At 36.7% G+C, this 22,414-nt stretch overlaps 1 protein-coding gene across 15 annotated transcripts in view; it reads left to right on the plus strand.

The window, feature by feature from the left end:
• The window catches only part of GPHN (gephyrin), a 623,627-nt gene that overhangs the window by 530,468 nt on the left and 70,745 nt on the right, over positions 1 to 22,414 (plus strand). For 8 of the 15 annotated variants that reach the window (XM_060294926.2, XM_030855274.2, XM_030855276.2 and 5 more), the window contains 3 exons: positions 6,120 to 6,239; positions 7,773 to 7,831; positions 8,899 to 9,052. In XM_060294926.2, coding sequence (XP_060150909.1) covers positions 6,120 to 6,239; positions 7,773 to 7,831; positions 8,899 to 9,052 — 333 coding nt within the window. Of the gene's footprint in view, positions 1 to 6,119; positions 6,255 to 7,772; positions 7,832 to 8,898; positions 9,053 to 22,414 lie in introns of all 15 variants that reach the window. The other 7 variants (XM_060294925.1, XM_030855270.2, XM_060294927.1 and 4 more) reach the window with 1 other exon arrangement.

Below are 22,414 nucleotides of genomic sequence, written 5' to 3' on the forward strand. Positions count from 1 at the left end.
AAGTGGTCTTTGCAGAGTTTTCCCCGACTCGTGTTACATACAGGGAAATTTAGAAGAAGCAGATTATTTAATCTTTCTAGCTAATCATTTTGATTAATTTTTCTCATCAGGGAGCTAACCAGAGAACAGGTATTTCTTAATAGAATCGAAGCACTAATGGGCCATGGTCGAAGTACAACAGAAGTCCTCTTAATTAATGCTTTGGATACCAGTAATTGGTCATTTAATTGGAAATAAGTTACAAGTGGGAAATTATCTTTTACTTTTAAAATAAATATAAATGTAAGTTAAATAAATGAACATTTATTTGTCAGTAATTTGATGGAGAGCTAGGCTTTTTTTTTTCTTTTTTTTGCAGTATGCGGGCCTCTCACTGTTGTGGCCTCTCCCGTTGCGGAGCACAGGCTCCGGACGCGCAGGCTCAGCAGCCATGGCTCACGGGCCTAGTCACACTGCGACATGTGGGATCTTCCCGGACCGGGGCACGAACCCGCTCCTCTGCATTGGCAGGTGGCCTCTCAACCACTGCACCACCAGGGAAGCCCTAAGGCTTTTCTTTTAATAAGTATCTGCTATTTGAACTTCTCTTATACCCAAAAGGCATTATATGTGATTTCAAGTTTTAGTTTCTTTAAAGTAGAAAAAAATTTAAGGCCTTTGCAAAGTATCTAAGTATACAATCCTTCTAGATTTTTATTACACTTTTATAATTTTTTTTACAGTTGCTTCACCCATACCTAATTTGACATCAGTTCTTTTTAGCAGCCTTTTTTAAATGAGTTTTTCCAAAGGTTTAACTTAATTTTTATAGGAAAAAAATAACTCCTTTTACACTCATATATCATTGGTTTATGTAATATTTATTTAAATAACTTAATTCAGTAGCAACTATTGCCACAAACTGGTACAAACAAGTTTGGGAGCAAACTCGGTTGAATCTTAGGTGTACAAGAGAAGAGTCTAACAGTTTCAAACAAAGTGTCTGTAGGCATCATTACGTTCAATAGGAAATAGAGAACATATGTTAATCCAGTGAGTTTTGAAAGTTGGTTAAAAGAGCACCTTCCTTATTGACTAGAGGCAAAGGGAAGACCAACGCACTTTTCTGCTACCACCAAACACTCATAAGGATTATATAAAAATAAAGGACGGGGGCTTCCCTGGTGGCGCAGTGGTTGAGAGTCCGCCTGCCGATGCAGGGGACACGGGTTCGTGACCCGGTCCGGGAAGATCCCACATGCCACGAAGCGGCTGGGCCCGTGAGCCATGGCCGCTGAGCCTGCGCGTCCGGAGCCTGTGCTCTGCAACGGGAGAGGCCACAATAGTGAGAGGCCCGCGTACTGCAAAAAATAAATAAATAAATAAAATAAAGGAGGAAATAAATAAATAAATAGGGCAGTTTGAGCAAAAGCTATATCCCACACCTTAACATGTACTCCCATATGTGCTAAAAATAGAGAGGGGTTGAGGAAGTATATAGGAGAAGGATGGTGCCAATGGTGGTAACCCTAGCTGCCTCACCTCTACATCCAAGCATTGAGGAGTACTGTGTACAGGTCTCTGAAGCTAAGCCTGGCCCTGTAGTAATTAGATCCTTGTCCATGCTGTGCACAGGCTGGTTTTGCTCTTCATGACTGTTTTCCTGACAAAAAGAACAACTAGACCTAGGTCGCTTTTTTATAAATAACTTTCATTATGACCTCATAACTTACTTGACCTCTTAGTATGTGTATCCATCAGCAATGGGCATACAAAGCATCCATTTTTTTAAACAAAGCCCCAAAATATCAATTATTCAAGGAGTACTTCTCTGATCTTCAACTGAGTCTATCCAATATTTATCAAACATACCTACTGTCTGTACCAAGAAGCACTGTGCTAGGTTCTAGGAATATAAAATAGATTAATACATGATTACTACTCTTAACAGTTTACATATAGTGGAGGAGACAGAGTATAAACAACTAAATATAATACAATATATTAAGTGTTAAACTAATGCTCTCAGTCATGTGCTATGGAGCACAATAGAGAGGTTGAGCATTTTGTCCTAGAAGGGCTAGGCAGATGACATTGGAGCTGGGCCTAAGAGAGTTTTACAAAAACAGAAACAGAAATGAAAAAGGAACATTCCAAGCAGAAAGAACAGTATAAGTCAAGACCCAGTGGTGTTTGAAAAATTGCATGGTATTAGGAAATTGCAAATAGTTTGTGGTAGTTACAGCCTAGAATACTTAGGCATAGGTAGCAGATTGTTAAGAGCCTTATGGACCCTTAAACTTTATTTACTAGTTAAGACTTCCAACTGATAACAAGGAGCACAAGAAGAGTTGTGAAATTAAAAAATTGCCAACTTCTTGTAAGTTCTCATAAAATTTTGATGGGAAAAAAGATCAAAACTATATAAGAAAACAGGGTTTTTCCTCAAGTTACCTGTGATGTACTTTATCTATAACTGATGTATCATATACATACACTCTTTACAGCAATCTCAGGGATCTTGCAAGAGCCAAATTGCTCACTTATTGAAAGTAAATACACTTGAGCACTAGGGGACCATTGCATACACTGAGACAGTTATTTACAACATGGTTTATTGGTGTACCAAAATACTTAAACTTAAATCACTTATAGTTTGGTCCTATTGGTTAGCATTGGACACTTTCAGTTTCAGTTGTGTAATTATAAAGTGCTATCATTGGACAAAGTTCAAAAAATCCAACTCAATATCTCTATTAAGGAAAAATCAAGATTTTTGTAGTTTTTACTTTATATAAAGTATATAAGGTACCTATATCAATAAAAATAAAAGAGTTGGTAGTCTTAACAATCTAAAGGAAGTACTTCATTTATTGCTAGAGTTTTTCCAATTGATTCAATTCAATTCCAGTTTATATGTCTACTCTAAGTAGATATATAAATGTCTTTATATATCCAGTAATATCTTTTACATTAGATTTAATATAAGTGAGCTGGTGGGAATCCTTCACCTACCATTTAGAATTACTGGTTTTGGAGAGGAGCCAAATTTTTTATTTAGCAGCCACACAGAAACACTTCTTTAAAGTTGGTTTAAGCCAAGAAGCAGAGAAAATTACAGGTATAGCCACAGTAAAGCTTAAAGTAAATTTACATAATATGGTACATTGAATCAGACTAAATTGAGGGAGGGCTCCAGGCTAACACACATCAGCTTAAGAAGCAACTACCCTGAAACTCACTTTGGGAATCACTTTCTGCCTTAGCCAAAAAGGCACTTTCAGGGGAATAAAAGGGCTTCTTTAGACCTACATTAAATATTTTTATTGCACAGTCTCAGAAGATAGTTTTGACATTAGCACCTCTACTAAAAAACACATATATCAAAACATTAATGCTTTTCATCAGAAATCACTGCACTGCAAAATGGTCATGTTTAGTGAATTAAGAGATGCACCAGATAATAAGTAGTATCTGGGGTTGAAAAAAAATTAATGCATTGAGGACTTGCCCAGTAGCGCAGTGCTTAAGAATCCACCTGCCAATGCAGGGGACATGGGTTCGAGCCCTGGTCCAGGGGGATCCCACATGCCGCAGAGCAACTAAGCCCACGCCCCACAACTACTGAGCCTGCACTCTAGAGCCTGCTAGCCACAACTACTGAGCCCACGTGCTGCAACTACTGAAGCCTACGTGCCTAGAGCCCATGCTCCACAACAAGAGAAGCCACTGCAATGAGAAGCCCACGCACCGCAACAAAGACGCAATGCAGCCAAAACTAAAAATTAAAAAAAATTAATACATTGAGCCCCAAGCTTTTTTTTAAATTCTATGCATTATCTTGGTAGAAAATTACATTAGAATGTAACAATTCCAAATAAGCCTGAAATGTGTTTTGTTTTGTTTTTCTTGCGGTACGCGGGCCTCTCACTGTCGCGGCTTCTCCCATTGCGGAGCACAGGCTCCGGACGCGCAGGCTCAGGGGCCATGGCTCACGGGCCCAGACGCTCTGTTGCATGTGAGACCTTCCTGGACTGGGGCACGAAGCCGTGCCCCCTGCATCGGCAGGCGGACTCTCAACCACTGCACCACCAGGGAAGCCCTGAAATGTCTTTTTGTCAAATAACATAATAAGGGGATATAAAGTATGTAGTTCAATGCCAGATTTGATCCCAAGAACCTTTCTCCAGTGACTTGTGGGAGAAAATCAGTGAGAATACCGGAGTTGTAAGCCAAGAAGGATTACATGGTTCATGTAGTTGTTGTGGTAATGAGACCATGCATACTTATTCATTCATTCTGGAAATATTTATTGACTACCAACTTTGTGCCAGACACTTTCTAGGCTTTGGGATGATAGAGCAATAAATATGTCTGGAAAGAGGGTGATTAAAGATTAATGAAATGACTCTACCCAAGATATAGACAGGATTAAGGGAAACTAACAAAGGAATGTGAAGCACTCAGGTACTAGCAACAGTGAGATTTCATTACCTCCTCTAGGTTTGAAGGGGCAAAGGGAGAGAGTAGTACCTAGACCTGGGAGATTGATAGCTATGAGAGAGGTCCACCTAATAGGAGCTGTGGCATCAGTAGTAGAAATGGCATACCCATCACCAAACTGCAGCCCAGCAGGGAAAGGGCAAGGGGAATAAAAATTGTACTTCTCTCTCTCTCCTACCCTCTGATCTCTTGTTGGCCCCTCCCATTGGCTGAACCTAACCAGAAGCCAGAGTGATGGGAACCTGGTTGAAACAGTCCATAGAGGTTGGCCTTATGGGCCACAGCACAGGAAAATAACGATGTGATCTAGAGAGGCAAACAGAAAATGAAAATTTCTGTCTTTATAAGGCTTATATTCTGGAATATAATAATGCACCTAACACTGCCTAGCATAGCTTGAGTATTCAGTAAATATTAGCTATTGATGGTATTGTTTATAGCAATAAACAATTGTTTATTGCAATTGTTTATAGCAATAACATTATTGCTATAAACAATATATATATATAGTATATATATATTGTGTATATATATATATATTTATATTGCTATAAAAGCTTTTTAAGGCTTTTCTAACAAATAAATTTCCAGTTTTACTTTGATTGTACATCTAGTGGAAGGGTATTTTTCCTTAATCATTCCCTAATATTTTTTAATGTGGTAAAAAATGTATAACATAAAAAGTACCATCTTAACCATTTTTAAGTGTACAGTTCAGTAGTGTTAAGAATATTTACATGTTGTAACCTAAAATTTTAAATACCTAAGAAGCAGATGTCTTTGGAAAGATATCATTTTTATTGGGGAATTAATGTTATCTCAGAATTTTCTTTTTGGGGAAATTTAAAGCATTCCTTTTCCCAAATCTGCCCTAAATCATGGCCCATGACAAGTGACTCTTCTGAGGCCAGATCAAACCTATTAGATGGAGCTGACAGAAATATGATTTTTCCTGTGCTGGGAGGAAGTGTGCAAGGTAGGTCCTGTAGTCAGTCTCCCATACCATTCATATGAGAGCTCAAACAATAAAAATCTTGGATATAATATTTAACCCAAATCATTACAGACACTGGAATCATTTTTAAATGGTTTATTTACATTTGTTAGACTTTTATTATTAGTTGCAAGGTGAACTAATATATTTTATAAAGATTTTCAAGAGTAATAATTAAAATAATTTTTCTGGCTTGCCTTTATTTAACTAAAACGTTGGTTAATAAAATACTACATTTCTCAAACATCAGAACTTCAGTAAATGATCAACATGATGGTTTTTCATAATTGTCATTCATAAAATCATATTACATGGTATTTTTTTAAAGACTGTAAAATCGCTTTACATATATTAAGAAAATTCACAATGAGTGAGAGACAGTAGTGGCAAATATAAGTGGTAGTTCTTCAAAAGGAAAGCAGAGCACCAAGAAAGACATCTAAATAAGTCATTACTTAAGTCAAATGAAAGCCTCTTTGGTGTAAGTATATTTGTTTGTGACTTTTATTCCATTTTCCCAAAATGAATAAGACTGTAAGATTTTCCTTTTATGGTTTGTTTCAAAAACTGTCACATCTCCTGCAGACTTTTCCTTTGCAGCAGTAAAGTAAATCGACTCTTTCTTGCATGTTTGTATTTCCAGCCGACTCAGACAGTAATGCCAGGACAAGTCATGCGGGTTACAACAGGTGCTCCAATCCCCTGTGGTGCTGATGCAGTAGTACAAGTGGAAGATACTGAACTGATCAGGGAATCTGATGATGTATGTCATTACCAGGTCTCATGGCTCCATTCCTATGGCGGTATTATAAGTCATGCCTATTTTCTGCAATGTTTATGAGATTAGCACAATTTTTTTTGGTTATGTTAGAACCTTACATTGTAGTGTATAGTAAATAAGGAACTGCCTTAGGCTTGAAAACCTTTTGTTATAGTAGATGTTTTTATGATCATTACTGTGATTACAGCAGAATTTGAGCCACATTTGAGCCAAGAAATTTCATATGCAAGCAAGGAAAGAAACTACCTCAAGATAAAAGAGCAGAGATATTAACTGTTGACTTATCATTCTAGCTGAGAAACTTGTTCATCAAGACTAGTTTCTGGTAAAATGTGAAGGAGATTTTAATAGAGAAGAATTAAACAAAGAACACTTGGGCAAGTTCTTGAATATTACACTAAGCCAAGCATTTAAACCAAACGATCCTTTCAGCTCTGGTTTTCTATAATTCAGGAAAATCTGTGCCGCCAAATTACAGTCTGGAAACATTAAATTTATGTCAGTTCCCCCTCTATTGCCTAAAATACAGGACTCTGTTCTAAGTAGGCCTTTATCTCACTGAAACTAGTGGCAGTTATTGAAACCAGAGGATCAGTCACTAATAAAAGAATAACTTCAACTGATGCTTTAATGACTGGCTATCTTACTTGTTTTGAGAAGTTTAAGATATCTTGTATTTTTAAAGTTAGAATTAATAACAAATATATATTCTCCTCGGCTGGGTATATAGTAAAATTTGGCCATGCTGAGACACACCCTCTTTTCTTGATTTGGGGATTTTCTCTTTAATCACCTTCCCACAAGTAAATCTTATAAAATTCAACTCTTGGCACACAGATCACATTGCCCTGCTGTTAAAACTGTCCAACAGATTTATTGGCATCAGTGAAGCCAGCAGAACATTGAAATCCAGAACACATGCCTCCACAGACTCTGCCAGATGACAAGACACAGTTCCAGTGTCACAATGTTATTCACAGTCCATAAATGTAAAAATGATGATCACCATTAATTTATAGAAATCTACTACCAGATAAACTATAAGTCCTTCACTGAAATTTCTGCAAGTATTTCAGAAATACCTGCAGATATGTATGCAAGGAACCTTGGCATAGTATTGAACCCATGATTTAGAAGAGACAGGTTATCTCCATGCACATTCACTGTATCTATTAGGGTAGCCATCTTTTTTTTTTTTTTTCCTAAAGAATGCTGCTTACAAAGTAAGAGTCAGTATTTGAATTGGTACATTTTTTAAAAGCATGAGAATCAGTGAAAATGTTTGTTTGTTTATTTATTCATTCATTCATTCCTTGGCATCAAACCTGATTTTTCAGGAACGTGTGGTAGAAATTCATCATGTTCAAAGGGTTTAGCAAAGGCTTTTCTGTTCCTCTATATTTTTATATATTCTGGGCCTATCTGATGATGAAAGCATCTGAGTAGCTAAATTCTATTGATCAAAATTCAGTTAGATTGTTCTGTTTGAAATTACATGATTTGCTCTTATTATAGGGCACTGAGGAGCTTGAAGTACGAATTCTGGTGCAAGCTCGGCCAGGCCAAGATATCAGGTAAGTTCATAACATATAGAATGTATAGCCAACTTTTGTTTCTGCCATGATCATGAACTCAGGAGAGCATGGCTATTATAAATTCACAGCTCAATCAGTTAACCATTAGCTTTCAGGGCTTTTAACAAGTAGCAAAATTAATTTTCTGAATTCTGTATCCCATGTCTGCCCTCCCTACTTTTTTGTAAAGTTGGTAAAAGCAAATGAAATATTCAGAAGCAACATGAGAAGGAGGCAAAATCATGAGCCTACATAATCCACAGTCAATCCTCCTCCTAGATAATCCAGAATTACCCATCCCTACCCCCTTGGTAATCCAGAATTTGATATTAACACAGATACTTTCAGAGTTGAGTATTTATATAATTAGCTGAAAGCCCCTCCTCTATTGACTGCCAGTAATAATGGAATAATGTACTACTGTTTATATACAAAGATGAGACTACGGTCTTACCATTAGTAGTGTATATTTGTCAAATGATTTTTCTTACAATTGAATATGTTTGCCCTGATTCTATTAATGCTAATTTGCTCAACGTTTTGTAACAAAGCTATACTTCTCCAGTTCCTGTGGCAGCAGGCCAAGAGTGAATGGACCTATACAGCCACAGAACTGGACCAGCCTAAGTGGTCTAAATGGAAATTATCTCCATGACTGTAACCTCATTAGCATTATTCTCCTCACCACAAAGCTAACAAGCTATGGACATGGCATTAGATATTTTCATATAAATGCTTGCCTTACATCAAAGAAAGATTGCAATTGGTGTTTTGGACTGTAACGTGATACAAAACAATTTATAAAATAACTTTCAAACATGAAGTAACATATTCCTGTTTAACAGCAATAGATACAAATCTATTTCTGTCTTCTGTTATGTGATTTAATTTTTTTAATTAAAAAAGCATAGAGTTTTTAGAATCTCTTCATTTTAGTATTCTGGTCCTGCCTCATCTCTTCACCTTTTCCCCCTTGAGTGTCCTCCTTCTTTAACACTAAAGTTTCCCCTGAGTTGAGAAAATACTGTTCTTAGTCATACTGTTTATGGTTCTGCTTTGACTTTCAGACCCATTGGCCATGACATTAAAAGAGGGGAATGTGTTTTGGCCAAAGGAACCCACATGGGCCCCTCAGAGATTGGTCTTCTGGCAACTGTAGGTGTCACAGAGGTTGAAGTTAATAAGTTTCCAGTGGTTGCAGTCATGTCAACAGGGAATGAGGTAAGGAAAAAAAGCGGAGGTGGGGCGGGGGTGACAGCAGGGGCAAGATGGTGGGTAGTGGGGCTTTCAGATGAAAGTATTTCTGACATTCTGTATTCTGTGTTATAAATAGAACATTAAGGATTATAGATCTTACCACATTTCTATAACAAGGAAATAATAAATTGGCCTCAGGATAGTTCAAGTACAGAAAATGAAAACGAAGAACTAGAAATTACATATTAAGAAATGTTCCCTTCCATTTACTAAAATGAAATATTACAACCAATGACCTTCCACACACTCAGTACATATAAACAAAGAATGTTGACTGCTAGCTGTAGGTATTCAACTGTGCAAACCCAGTACTTAGTCTGTTGGGACAATCAATTGTGCATACCCTGCTGCTGAGATGATGGGCCACCTCTGTGTGGGAAATAATTCAACGAACTAGGACACCATGGCTAGCCCCTTTTCTTGCTAAACATTCCATGCGATCTTTAATCACCAGGAAGGATTTGAAAATCAGAGGTTTTTTTTTTTCTCTAAAGATAGCATCTCTAGTAGCATGCTATTCAGAATGTGTCAAAATGTCATTTCAGCCCTGATTTAGGAAGGGGAATTTAGTCAGTCTTTTTATGAGAACTCTTGAAAAACTTCCTGTTCCCTGTTTGCTTAAGTTATACAAAACTTCAGTTGGAAGCTGTAAGGTCAAACTGGGAATATTGAAAAGTGAATCCGCTGGAAATTCAAAGCCTAAAAGCAGAATCAAACTATTGAGATTTTTTTAAGTAATTCCTTTAGATCTTATACTATTTTTAAACAGATTAACAGGATTTTGTTTTTTTTTTTCTCTTTTAACCTCTAAAAAGAGGTTGCTACCATTATTTTTAATTTCCTAGGGTCTTGGAGATGGATGTTTTCAAGGGTCTATTACCGTTATAGTTCTTTTGGAAAGGGCAAAAGAAAAGAATGTTTTGTTTTGCTAATGGAGAGGTAAATCAGAATTCTAGATTTGCTTACTTCCCAGTATAGGTGTACTAGTCATTCCCAAAAACTATTGACTGACCCAAAATAAACATTCTTTTTAATTGATCTACAAAGTGATGATTCTAATATCCCTAGGACGAACTGACACTATGTTTAGCATCAGAAAGAAATTTCTGTTAAACTGGTTGACTTAATGATCTATTCTTATTTGAGATTTATTTATATGCTTTGTGCATCTAAGTGACTTCATGGGGTTTAGGAAAGCTAAGTACAATGAGCAAACTAATAGACAACTAGTTATTAGGCAACTTTGTTTAAGCTACATGTATTATGTTCTTCCTAATGACTTTGTAGGCCTGGATTAATATTATCAGTTATCCCCCAGAGTACATTGGTAGTATTTTTTAAGCTATCTTTTTTTTTTTTTTTTGCGGTATGCGGGCCTCTCACTGTTGTGGCCTCTCCCGTTGCAGAGCACAGGCTCTGGACGCGCAGGCTCAGTGGCCATGGCTCACGGGCCCAGCCGCTCCGCGGCATGTGGGATCTTCCCGGACTGGGGCACGAACCTGTGTCCCCTGCATCGGCAGGTGGACTCTCAACCACTGCACCACCAGGGAAGCCCCTAAGCTATCTTTTATAACCTTTATTAAAACTCTTTACTAGTAGTAGGGAAAAGTGACAGGGTGAGAATAGAGATGATACATACATGGTAGAATCTAAAGAAGATTTTGTAGTCCTAGTTCCCTGCCCCCATAGATTTGATTGTCCTTAGAGAAGCTTTGACAGATTCCCCTACGTTTTCTGGCCTGCTGTACTTAACATGGTTTTCCAAGGGAATAATGCTTCTAAGTTCCATAATCTCTGGCTCCATGTAGTTTGACATTCCTCCCTACTCCCATCCAAAGTTAGCTATTATTATGACTCTCTATCACCATATAGTTTAGTTCAACAAATGTTTGTTGAATACCTCTATGCCAGGCACTATACTGGAAAATAGAGATAAAAGTAATAAATAATGCATAGTATCTCTCCTGAGGCTTGAGATCCTCAGATAGCCAGAAAATAATAAGGAAAAAAAAGTATTCATTTATTTCAGAAAGGCCAAAAGAAATTACATTTGTCTATGAATGTGACAAGTCTATAATTTATTCAGTCACAGCACAAGCTCCCCTTAAGTATTAGTTCTGATTTCCCCTGATATGTATGGCTTCACATACGCCACCTCTTGAATCCAGTGTGGTATATTGCTAAGCAGAACAGTAGCCTTAGCCAACCCAAAGAATGCCATACAAGATGTCTATGTATACTATATTTAAAGCCTGCTCTGTATTTTGTGACTACATGATCTTATTCAGGATGAAGGAATTCTTTTAGAATTGGGAAGGTAGAGTTGTAAACAATAACTAACACAGACCAGCTGTTGTAGACATTTGTTGATTTCGACAAACTATGCAGGTTAAAATTTAGGTAATAGAATACCATTCAATAATTACTTAATTGTGGTCGTACATTTCCAACCTCATGTATTTGTTCAATATATATTTATTAAGCATCTGTTACACGCTGGAATGCTCACCAGAGGTTCTCTTAACTAAACATCAGACTTAACAATATATGAATATACTGTACCTTGAACCAGCTTACTTAGAAAGATACTGAACAGGAAACTCAGCATCCAGCAGGGGAGCATCATGCTTTCTTCAGTGGGACCAGTCATCTTAGCAGTTCATACAGCCATCAACAGCTTTTCTCTTTGTTCTTCAAGTGACATTTAAGTGCAAGGGAACAAGAATTCTACTAGGGGAATATGGGAGCCAGCAACTTAGAAGCACCATCTCCTACATAGGAATCAATATTTCTTATAACAATCTTAGGTAACTTCCAGAGTCCCTACAAGGGATATGCCCAGCTTCAAGTGTCACCACATTCGTGGAAGCCCAAAGCTTGGCTTTCCACTAGGGATTTATAGGTCATCTGTAATTTCTTCCATTCCATATGCAAGTTACTAATCAGAGACCATTTTACCAGAAGAAGTGTTGCCTACTAACAAGCTGACATTTTTCTTTATCAGATTTCCAGAGGAACTGAGCTAGAAAGTTAACCCAAGTTCAAATTTGTCCTTAGACATGGCAAAAGGGTTTTATTAAGGCTTTACCCTCACATAAAAGAAAGCACTGTCTGCAGAAAATTCGAAAACAGTAATAAAACTAACTACAAGTCATTCTGTTCTTTATTATCACCATACACTGGCAATCCTAAACAATGTCAGTGATAAAATACTCCTTTCCACTGAGGCAGTCTTCTCTCACAACCCCTCCCCTTTTAGTATGCTACCATACCGATGTCAGGCAGTGTTCTGACTCCTGGAGATACAGCAGCAAGAGGGACAGACAAAGCCCCTGCTCTTACAGAATTTATATTCTGATGGGGGTGGGGGGGCAGGTAGTCAATAAACAAACATATAGTGGTAAATGATATGAATTTTTAAAAAGCCGAGTGAGATAATACAGCATGCTAGCAGAAGAGGTATATGCCAGGTATTATCTATTGAAACTTATTCCACATCAGCTCTTTTGTTCTCTCCCCTATACAATAAAGCTGGAAGCCTGAAAGCAGTTTCCCAGACTCTCTTTCCAGCTGTGGTCCAGTTAGGTTTTGCCATTGAGATGCATTAACATGGTATTAGAAGGTGGAAAGAAGGTAGCAGGAGTATATCTCCTCAACTCAGTAACATCACTTTCCTCCAACAGCCCTGGGGACGATGGTGACTGCAGTTACTGATCTTTAGTAATACACGTTTCTTCTTTTGTTTCTCCAACTCTGCCAACACATTTGTAACCAATCCCATGCATTAAATCCTCTCTTCTCCTACCCCCTCCATTTGAAATACCTAGAGGAGTTTTGGTTTTCTTGTCCCGGACCTGACTGGTAGACAGGTAGAGTCCTCTGTTTTACAAAGGCTAATCAGGCCACACTGATGAGGGGAAATTAGAGTGGAAATCTGAAGCCATTGAGGGTATATGCCTCGTGAGCAGAACTGTGTTTCAAGCAGAGGGGACAACAAACACTAAAGCCCTGGAGTACATGCTTATCAAGTTTGAGGAACAGCAAGGAGGCCAATGTGGCTGAAGTATAGAGGGAAAGGAGAAAAGTAAAAGGAGTTGAGGTTGGAGAGGTAACAGAAACATGATCATTTTATTCTAAATGGACAGTTTTGAGGAAGCGAAACATAGCATGGAACATAAAATGTCTTAAATTTTTAAATGATCACTCTGGCTTCTATATGTATGGCTTGGCATATGGGAGAGAAAAAGTGAAAAGCCAGGAGGCCAGTTAAAAGGATATGCAGTGGTTACTGTCTGTACCTCTTTGAAGCTTGTATTGTTTGTTCACTACTGTATTACCAATGCTGATAAAATTGCCTGACACACACACACACACACACACACAAAATTAAATTAAAATTAAAAATTAAAATAAATTTAAAAAAGGAAAGGATATGCAATACTCCAGCAAGAGATTTGGACCAGAATGGTAGTGGAGATGGTGAGAAGTAATCAGATCCAGGATACATTTTGAAGGTAAAATCAACAAACAGGATTTGCCAGTGAATTCAAGGTAGAAGATAAGAGAAAGTGAAAAATCAAGATGAGCTCCATTCCATAAAATATTTTGTTTCCCTTGAAACTGTAGATGGTGAATTTTAGGTCTTTAAACTGGACATCAGTCAGCCAGCTGCCATTAGCTTCAGGAAGTCAAGATTGTATGCTTGTTATCTAGTTACCCAAAGTACTAGCAATAAATATTCCTTCCATAGATGGTGAGTTTTCTTCTAGTTTCAGTCACCTTCTGCCATATTCCATAACTCATTCATTCATTTCTATTCATTCTCATTCTTCCTACCCCCTCCTTCCCTGTCTCTTCCTCTCTCCCTTCCTCTCTCTCTCTCTCTCTGTCTGTCTGTCTCTCACGCACACACACATACACATACACAGAACTAAGTGTATTTATTTCCACTATGCCTCTCCTTACTTTATTCTGTCTTTTGTAAATCTCTTGGCCACTCTCAATAACAGATGTCTGTACAAACAAGTTTAAACTTTAGATATATAAAGTCTGTCTAAAATTTCCATATACTGTTCTTTGGGAGCTGCCACAAGCAGCTGTTATTATAAAAGTAGAATCTTTAAAATCTTTGTCCCCACTAATAAGAGAAGGAATAAGAAGTTGAGTGTCTACTATGACCAGTACCGCTATGTGCTTTATGATTAAAGCAACACTATGAGGTTAATATAATTATCCTTCTTTTTACATAAGAGAAAATTGAAGCTCAAAAACAAAGCAACTTACCCAACATTATATATGTTGTGTAAGTGATGAAGCCTGGTTTCACACCTAAATCTTTTGGCTGTAATGACTTTTTTCCACTATTCCACAATGCTTCCCACTTCCTTAAATTTCATTTCCCCAGCTTTTTAATGGCAATCTCTGAAACCTATCGGGTTAGATAGTCCATTACTTTCTTCTAGCCACACTATACTTCTTGTCCAGATTAAGGACTATGACTCACCACTTTAAAGTTGCCTTCATAACACTTCAGATAGCTTCACTCCTTTAACCTATTCCTTTGCTTACTGTGGTAATACCCAAAGTGAATGACTCCATTCTCCACTTTCTCCATTTTTGCTCCCAAGCAGAAAAACATTACTGAAAAAATTCATAGAACTATGATTACCTGAACAACTACAAATTACTGCCATTTAATGGCAACCTGGCACTTAAAGTTGTTCAGTAATTCTGATGTAACTGTCTTGTTGATTTTCTAGTACATTCTTCCAGTTCCAGTATGATAGTTCATTCATACACTCTATACCCTCTTTAAACCTCAGTAGCAGCCCTACTTTGTACTCTTGACAGATGACCTAACCACCTTTATGGGAAAAAAGTAAAGGTAAAAAATAAATATATTTGTCAAACTGAACTAGATGAGATCTCCCTCTTCTTCCCATCTCATTACCTCGAAAATTTCCCCATTCCTTTAGCTATCCTCCTTTCTTCCAATCTAAAAGGAAAAGGTACTTCTTTCTAAGAACAATTCCTCTACTTCTACCTTTAGACCCACTTTTTCTCACCTTCCTCAGAACTTTGATTTCTAAATTACTTCCTGTGTCTTCTATGTTCTCTGATTATTTTCTCTCTAGTGGCTCATCCTCCTTTCACATCCAAAAAGACAAAGATTACCGCTATCAGAAGAGAACCTATATTGAAACACCTTCTTGCCTCCTTGAGCTACTGCATATTCACCTCCTATCCACTACCAGCTTTGTTGAAAGAGAGGTCTGCACATGCTGGCTTTCTTCCTCACTCTGCACTTTCTCCTCAAACTCCCGAATCTCATTATTGCCCCCCATTAGTACAGAAACTGCTTTCCTGAGTATACTATTCACCTCCTAACCTCTAAAACCTGCTCTGATATTTATCTTCCTTAACCTGTCTATATCATTTGACATCAGTGGCATTCCTCACCCACCACCTTGAAACTGTCTCTTTCCTGGTGTTCCATGATTGTTCTCTCTTGATGCCCTGCCAATTACTACTTTTTTTCCTCATCGTTCCTTTTCTTGATCCCATTCCCTAATTGGAATATTCCCCTAGGATGCTGTTCTCTGCTGTGTCTTCCACTCTCTCTAAATTCTTCCTTAGAGTTTTCCTCTCATGTCAAATATATGCAGGTAACTTCCCATATCTGTAGCCCTAAACTTAACCTCTTTTGTAAATTCAAGCCTTCATTTACAACTTCCTCTGGATATTTCCACCTGATGTTCCACCATTACCTAATCTCACTCACCATCTTTCCCTTCCTACCAGGAAGAGTGGAATACTTCCTTCCTGACTTGCCTCTTTTTTAAAGGCATCACTATTCCCTGAAACTGTTATTGCCAAGGTCATCAGTGACATTTAATTTTTTTCATTTTTAATTACAGTAGAATACACATAACAAAAAATTTATCATCTTAACTGTTTCTAAGTGTATACTTCAGTAGTTTTAAGTACATTCACATTGTTGTGCAACCAATCTCCAGAACAGTTTTTATCTTGCAAAACTGAAATTCTATACTCATTAAACATAGCTCCCCATTTCCTCCCTCCCACAGCCTGTGGCAACCACCATTCTACTTTCTATCTATATGAATTTGGTTACTCTCAGTACCTCATCTGAGTGTCATCATATAGAATTTGTCTTTTTGTGTCTGCCTTGTTTCACTTAGCAAAATATCCTCAAGTTTCAACCATGTTGTAGCATGCGTCAGAATTTTCTTCCTTTATAAGGTTTCTTAAAGGAGGTGAGTCTTGATCCTTCAGTATAGTTTTTAACAATATAAAAAATGACCATGGATTGGCAGACAGGGAGACAGTTCTGAGTATAGTTGAGGAGGAGAAAGTCATAAGATTGGTGTTTGAGAAAGATCATTTTCAGTAGATGTGGGCTCCTGAGCAACAGAAATGTCAAAACCCCCGTACAAAGACCACCAGAGCCCTGGGTATGACTCATTAGAATTTGTAATCTAGGCAGGTTGCTGGAACTGGACAGTCAGTATCCTTATCTTTGGAACATATGAATCTATGTGGAGTTACTATTAAATCATTTTGTTCATGATCTTAGAACATGTGGTTCTGAATGAGCTGGTGTTAAAAAACAATTTCAGCCAAGACAGTTTGTGCTCTGTATTATGGTTTGGCACAATTTATCTGTATTAAAAGTCATAGTACACTTTTGCAAATTCTGATTTCAATTTCATTTCTCAGTGCCCCCACTTCTGGTCACTTTCAGCCTAAATTAGCTCATTATCTTTGAGATGTGATCAATCCAGATTGGTACCACTTTTTGATGGGCTATGATTGTGTATTAGGTTTTCTGAGGTAGTTTTTTTGATCTCTACATGCACCATGCCTTTGTGTACTCTTTATTTCATGATAATTTGTTGAACTATATAGCTTACAGCAAATATGCAGCAACATTTAAGGCTCTAGAGTTTATATATTCGGCCACTGCCATACAGACAAACATTAGGACAAATATATTACCAAAGTTTGCAAGGTACTTCAAAGCCATGATTCTAGACTTCCAAACCTGTACGTGAAAATTTGTCAAATATTTTAGCATGGTTCTCTTTATAAGAAGAAAGGAGCAAATCTTTGTATTATGTAGTAGCCATCCAGTAAACTCAAAAATTGCTTAAAAGGTATAAAAGACAACAGATTTATTCCAAATTTGGGAAAGGCAAAACCAAGAAGAGTTGTCAGAAGAAACAAGATATTAATATGTCATAAATATAGACAATAAATATTTACAGACAATATTTTAATCAACAATAAATAACCATTATTTTTATAAGCTTTTGATTAAAATGATTTAAGAATGTGCCATAAACCAGAGAGTTAACAGAATATTTTGGTTATAAAAAGGGACCTTTGTTATCTGGACACAAATTAACTTAGCCATTTTTAACAAAAAGAAAACCCAAATTCTAGTAACAATTTACAATAAAAGATCCATAGGCCATTTTTCCTTATGAATAAACCCACGTCATGTAGCCAACTTTGTCAATGTTTTTAATATATATTATTCTTCCTGTATATTCATTATTTGTAGTTATTACTGCCAAGCAATAAGTCATTTCCCTTCAGACCTTCTATACTTTACTGAATAATACTCCTAAATTTGTTTTTTACTGTCTTCCTTTATATTTTGGCACAATCAGTAATTTTTACTTTAAGAAAAATATTGTTCTGTTTTTTCCTAATAAATAAAACATAATCATTACCCTGCACAAGCATTCCTCTATCTTGATATATCCTTTCTACTCTGTTAATGGTGGTTACTTTAACCTGTTAATGATGTACTTAATATAAACACTGGTATATATTTTTTAACATCCTTATTGGAGTATAATTGCTTTACATTGGTGTGTTAGTTTCTACTTTATAACAAAGTGAATCATCTATACATATACATATATCCCCATATCTCCTCCCTCTTACGACTCCCTCCCACCCTCCCTATCCCACCCCTCTAGGTGGACACAAAGCACTGAGCTGATCTCCCTGTGCTATGCGGCTGCTTCCCACTAGCTAGCTATTTTACATTTGATAGTGTATATATGTCCATGCCACTCCCTCACTTCTTCCTAGCTTACCCCTCCCCCTCCCCATGTCCTCAAGTCCATTCTCTACGTCAGGCACTGGTATATTAAACATTTCAGTGTCCACATATCCAAGATTATTTACCAGTCAATCAAATTAATATTAGTTTAAGATCTTAGAGCTAACTAAGGATCTGGCAATTTAATTTCTTATAAAGTCATGATTTAATAGAAGCGTTATAAGGATTCATCTTGTAAGGGAGGAAAAATATTTTTTCCTCTACCTTTCTAATTTCTCAAGCTCTGAATTTTATTAACTCTGTAACAAAAGACAGATTAATAAGAGAAAAGCACAGCATTAATTTATGTAAGTTTTATGTAACACGAGAGCCTTCATTTAAAAAAAAATGAAGACCTGAAGAATCAGTTAAATCTGAGCATTTTTTTAATTAGTTTTGATGAAAAATGGAAAGTTGTGGAGAAATATGAAAGGACAGAAGTCATGAGGAAAGTGTAGTAAACTGGGGGAAACTTAGCAAGGCCTGTTCCTTCAGATTCCTCTCTCTGTCCCTTCATCTTCAGAGATAAGGATGCTCCTTTCCTCTGGGCATAGGGAGGGCACCTCTAACATAAGGGTTTTTTGACGTTTTTCAGGGGAAAGTCAGAAAGTCCTTCCTGCATGTACTATTTCTCAAATTCCTTCAGCTAAAATATTCACTATGCCAAATGCCATATTTTGGGGTAGCATGTCTTGAACCTCATCAGTCTCTTTTCACAGAGACATTCCATATCATCATCCCCATATTTAGATGAACGCAATTTAGAAGGTTCAAATTAGGATTTTTTTAATAAGAAAATAGGGAATTCCCTGGCAATCCAGTGGTTAGGATTCCGCACTTCCACTTCCAGGGGCCCAGGTTTGAACCCTGGTCAGGGAACTAGGATCCCACAAGTCGTGTAGCATGGCCAAAAAAAAAAACCTATTAAGATTTTTTATATATGTGTATGTATAGCTGATTTACTTTGCTGTACAGCAGAAACTAACACAAGGTTGTAAATTAACTAACTCCAATAAAAATTAATTAAAAAACAATTTTTTTAAATAAGAGTCTTTAAGAATAGAAAAAAAAAAAGCAGAGAGACCCAAGGCTTACATAACTAGAATGTTATACTAGTATAACTTTCTTACATGGTAGTAAAGTTAGGAAAAAGACATAGGACAGTTTTTAAACTAAAATTATTAAATCAGTCTAACATGTCCAGAATCATGATAATAGAAATAGAATATGAATTTTTTCTAATACCATTTGTAAACCTCTGTATTTATAAACCAAATTCTTAAGGACTCCTTAGATTATGTTTAAAAGCTCTGTATGTTCCTTTTTCTTTCTTACATCCAAGCAACCAAGGCAATTAATTTAACTCTCAATTAAAACTTTTTTTTCAGAGTTTAATTAAAAGCCATTTAGAATAAGACCATTCTCCATTAGAGTTTATAATCTGACTTTTCTCACCTTTTTTTGTGTTAGGTCTGTTTGTCTGGACTATCTAGGTATTTCTAAGGTGTGGCCATAATTAATTAATGTCCATAATTAATTAATGGAATTAATTATTTAATTACATTTTCCAAAAGAAGGAGAAAGTAAGGATGTATAAGGAAGCTGTTTGCAATGGATATGGTAATAGTTACTGACCTATAAAATTCTAATACCTTCTCTTTGCAAAGAGGAGAAGTCTTAGATGCAGACAAACCCATTTCAATACATTAAAAAGAGAGAAAGTAAGTTATTACAACCAGTCTTAGGCCCTTTGACAATTCCATCAAGACCATCAAGATAGAATTAAATAGGATTATTCCATCAAGGTAGGAGTAAATCTCTGAAGAACAGAAACAAAGAGAGAGAGGTCTCTTAAAATAAACTAACTGATTTCTCTTTTAGACAAATAAGACATAGAATTTCCTCAATACAGGGTTTAACAAACTTGTAAATATTTTGTATTTTTATTAAAATTTCATTTTGAAGCAGTGCATAACAATAAAAGTGATAATCATTGAATATTCTGAATTGTATTCGCCCTTTATTCTAAAAGTGCTTTCAAGTGAATAATTGTCATGTCAAAAGTACTCCAAAATGACCACTGCAATTCCAAATTTTCCTTGATGAAACTATGCTTTCTAGAAAAATAAATGCAAGAAAGACAAAACAGAAGCCAACTTATGCCAGGAGAAGTACAAGTTTATTATTAGATGAATCCATGAATTCATTAGCTAAAAGCCAGTCAACAGGGAAAATATCACTTATATATATCTAAAGTCCTTAAAACTAAGGCTGAGAATGGAGCTGGAGGAATCAGACTCCCTGACTTCAGACTATACTACAAAGCTACAGTAATCAAGACAATATGGTACTGGTGCAAAAACAGAAATACAGATCAATGGAACAGGATAGAAAGCCCAGAGATAAACCCATGCACCTATGGTCAATCTATGACAAAGGAGGCAAGGATATACAATGGAGAAAAGACAGTCTCTTCAATAAGTGGTGCTGGGAAAACTGGACAGCTACAGGTAAAAGAATGAAATTAGAACACTCCCTAACACCATACACAAAAAGAAACTTAAAATGGGTTAGAGACGTAAATGTAAGACCGGACACTATAAAACTCTTAGAGGAAAACATAGGCAGAACACTCTTTGACATAAATCACAGCAAGATCTTTTTTGATCCACCTCCTAGAGTAATGGAAATAAAAACAAAAATAAACAAATGGGACCTAATGAAACTTAAAAACTTTTGCACAACAAAGGAAACCATAAACAAGACGAAAAGACAACCCTCAGAATGGGAGAAAATATTTGCAAATGAATCAACAGACAAATGATTAATCTCTAAAATATATAAAGAACTCATGCACCTCAATATTAAAAAACAAACAGTCCAATCCAAAAATGGGCAGAAGAGCTAAATAGACATTTCTCCAAAGAAGACATACAGATGGCCAAGAAGCACATGAAAAGCTGCTCAACATCATTAATTATTAGAGAAATTCAAATCAAAACTACAATGAGGTATCACTTCACACCAGTTAGACTGGGCATCATCAGAAAATCTACTAACAACAAATGCTGGAGAGGGTGTGGAGAAAAGGGAACCCTCTTGCACTGTTGGTGGGAATGTAAATTGATACAGCCACTATGGAGAACAGTATGGAGGTTCCTTAAAAAACTAAAAATAGAATTACCATATGACCCAGCAATCCCACTACTGGGCATGTACCCAGAGAAAACCATAATTCAAAAAGACACATGCACCCCAATGTTCATTGCAGCACTATTTACAATAGCCAGGTCATGGAAGCAACCTAAATGCCCATCGACAGACGAATGGATAAAGAAGATTGGTCCATATATACAGTGGAATGTTACTCAGCCATAAAAAAGAACAAAATTGGGTCATTTGTTGAGATGTGGATGGATCTAGAGACTGTCATACAGAGTGAAGTAAGTCAGAAAGAGAAAAACAAATATCGTATATTAACGCATGTGTGTGGAACCTGGAAGAACGGTATGGATGAACCAGTTTGCAGGGCAGAAGTTGAGACATAGATGTAGAGAACAAACGTATGGACACCAAGGGGGGAAAGCGGTGGGGGGTGGGGGTGGGATGAACTGGGTGATTGGGATTGACATGTATACACTGATGTGTATAAAATTGATGACTAATAAGAACCTGCTGTATAAAAAAATAAATTTAAAAATTTTTTAAAAACAAAAAAATAACTAAAGTTGAACCCTTGAGAGCTAACCCTAAAAGTCAGCAGGCCAGAATGGGGAGGTAGATCTCTCTGAAAGCCAGTTTCTCATACATAAACAAAGAAAAGTTCTTACAGACACACAACAATGTAGCCAATTGACAAACAAAATGGTTAGTAGCAAATCAACACTTTAGCAAACCAACACTAAGGAAAACAAAAATCCTTACAAATTCAGTCAGATAACCAAAAAGTCCTGGGAATCTTACTCTTAGAGCAGAAAAATTTTCCATCTACCCTTCTAGGTTCTTTGGCTAATCTAATAATTAAATTGACATAAGGCAGATTAACAGGAGAAAAGTTTAATTTTGTGCATACAGGAATCCCATAAAAATATGAGACCCAAAGGCAGTCAGGCAATTGAGGCTTGTATGTCAGTCTGAGCTAGGGAATGGGATAGGGCCTGGGGCTTCAAAGGGGAGAAGGGCAGTTCAGG

Source organism: Globicephala melas, chromosome 2, assembly GCF_963455315.2.
Source record: "Globicephala melas chromosome 2, mGloMel1.2, whole genome shotgun sequence".
In the NCBI taxonomy this organism is placed as follows: Eukaryota; Metazoa; Chordata; class Mammalia; order Artiodactyla; family Delphinidae; genus Globicephala; species Globicephala melas.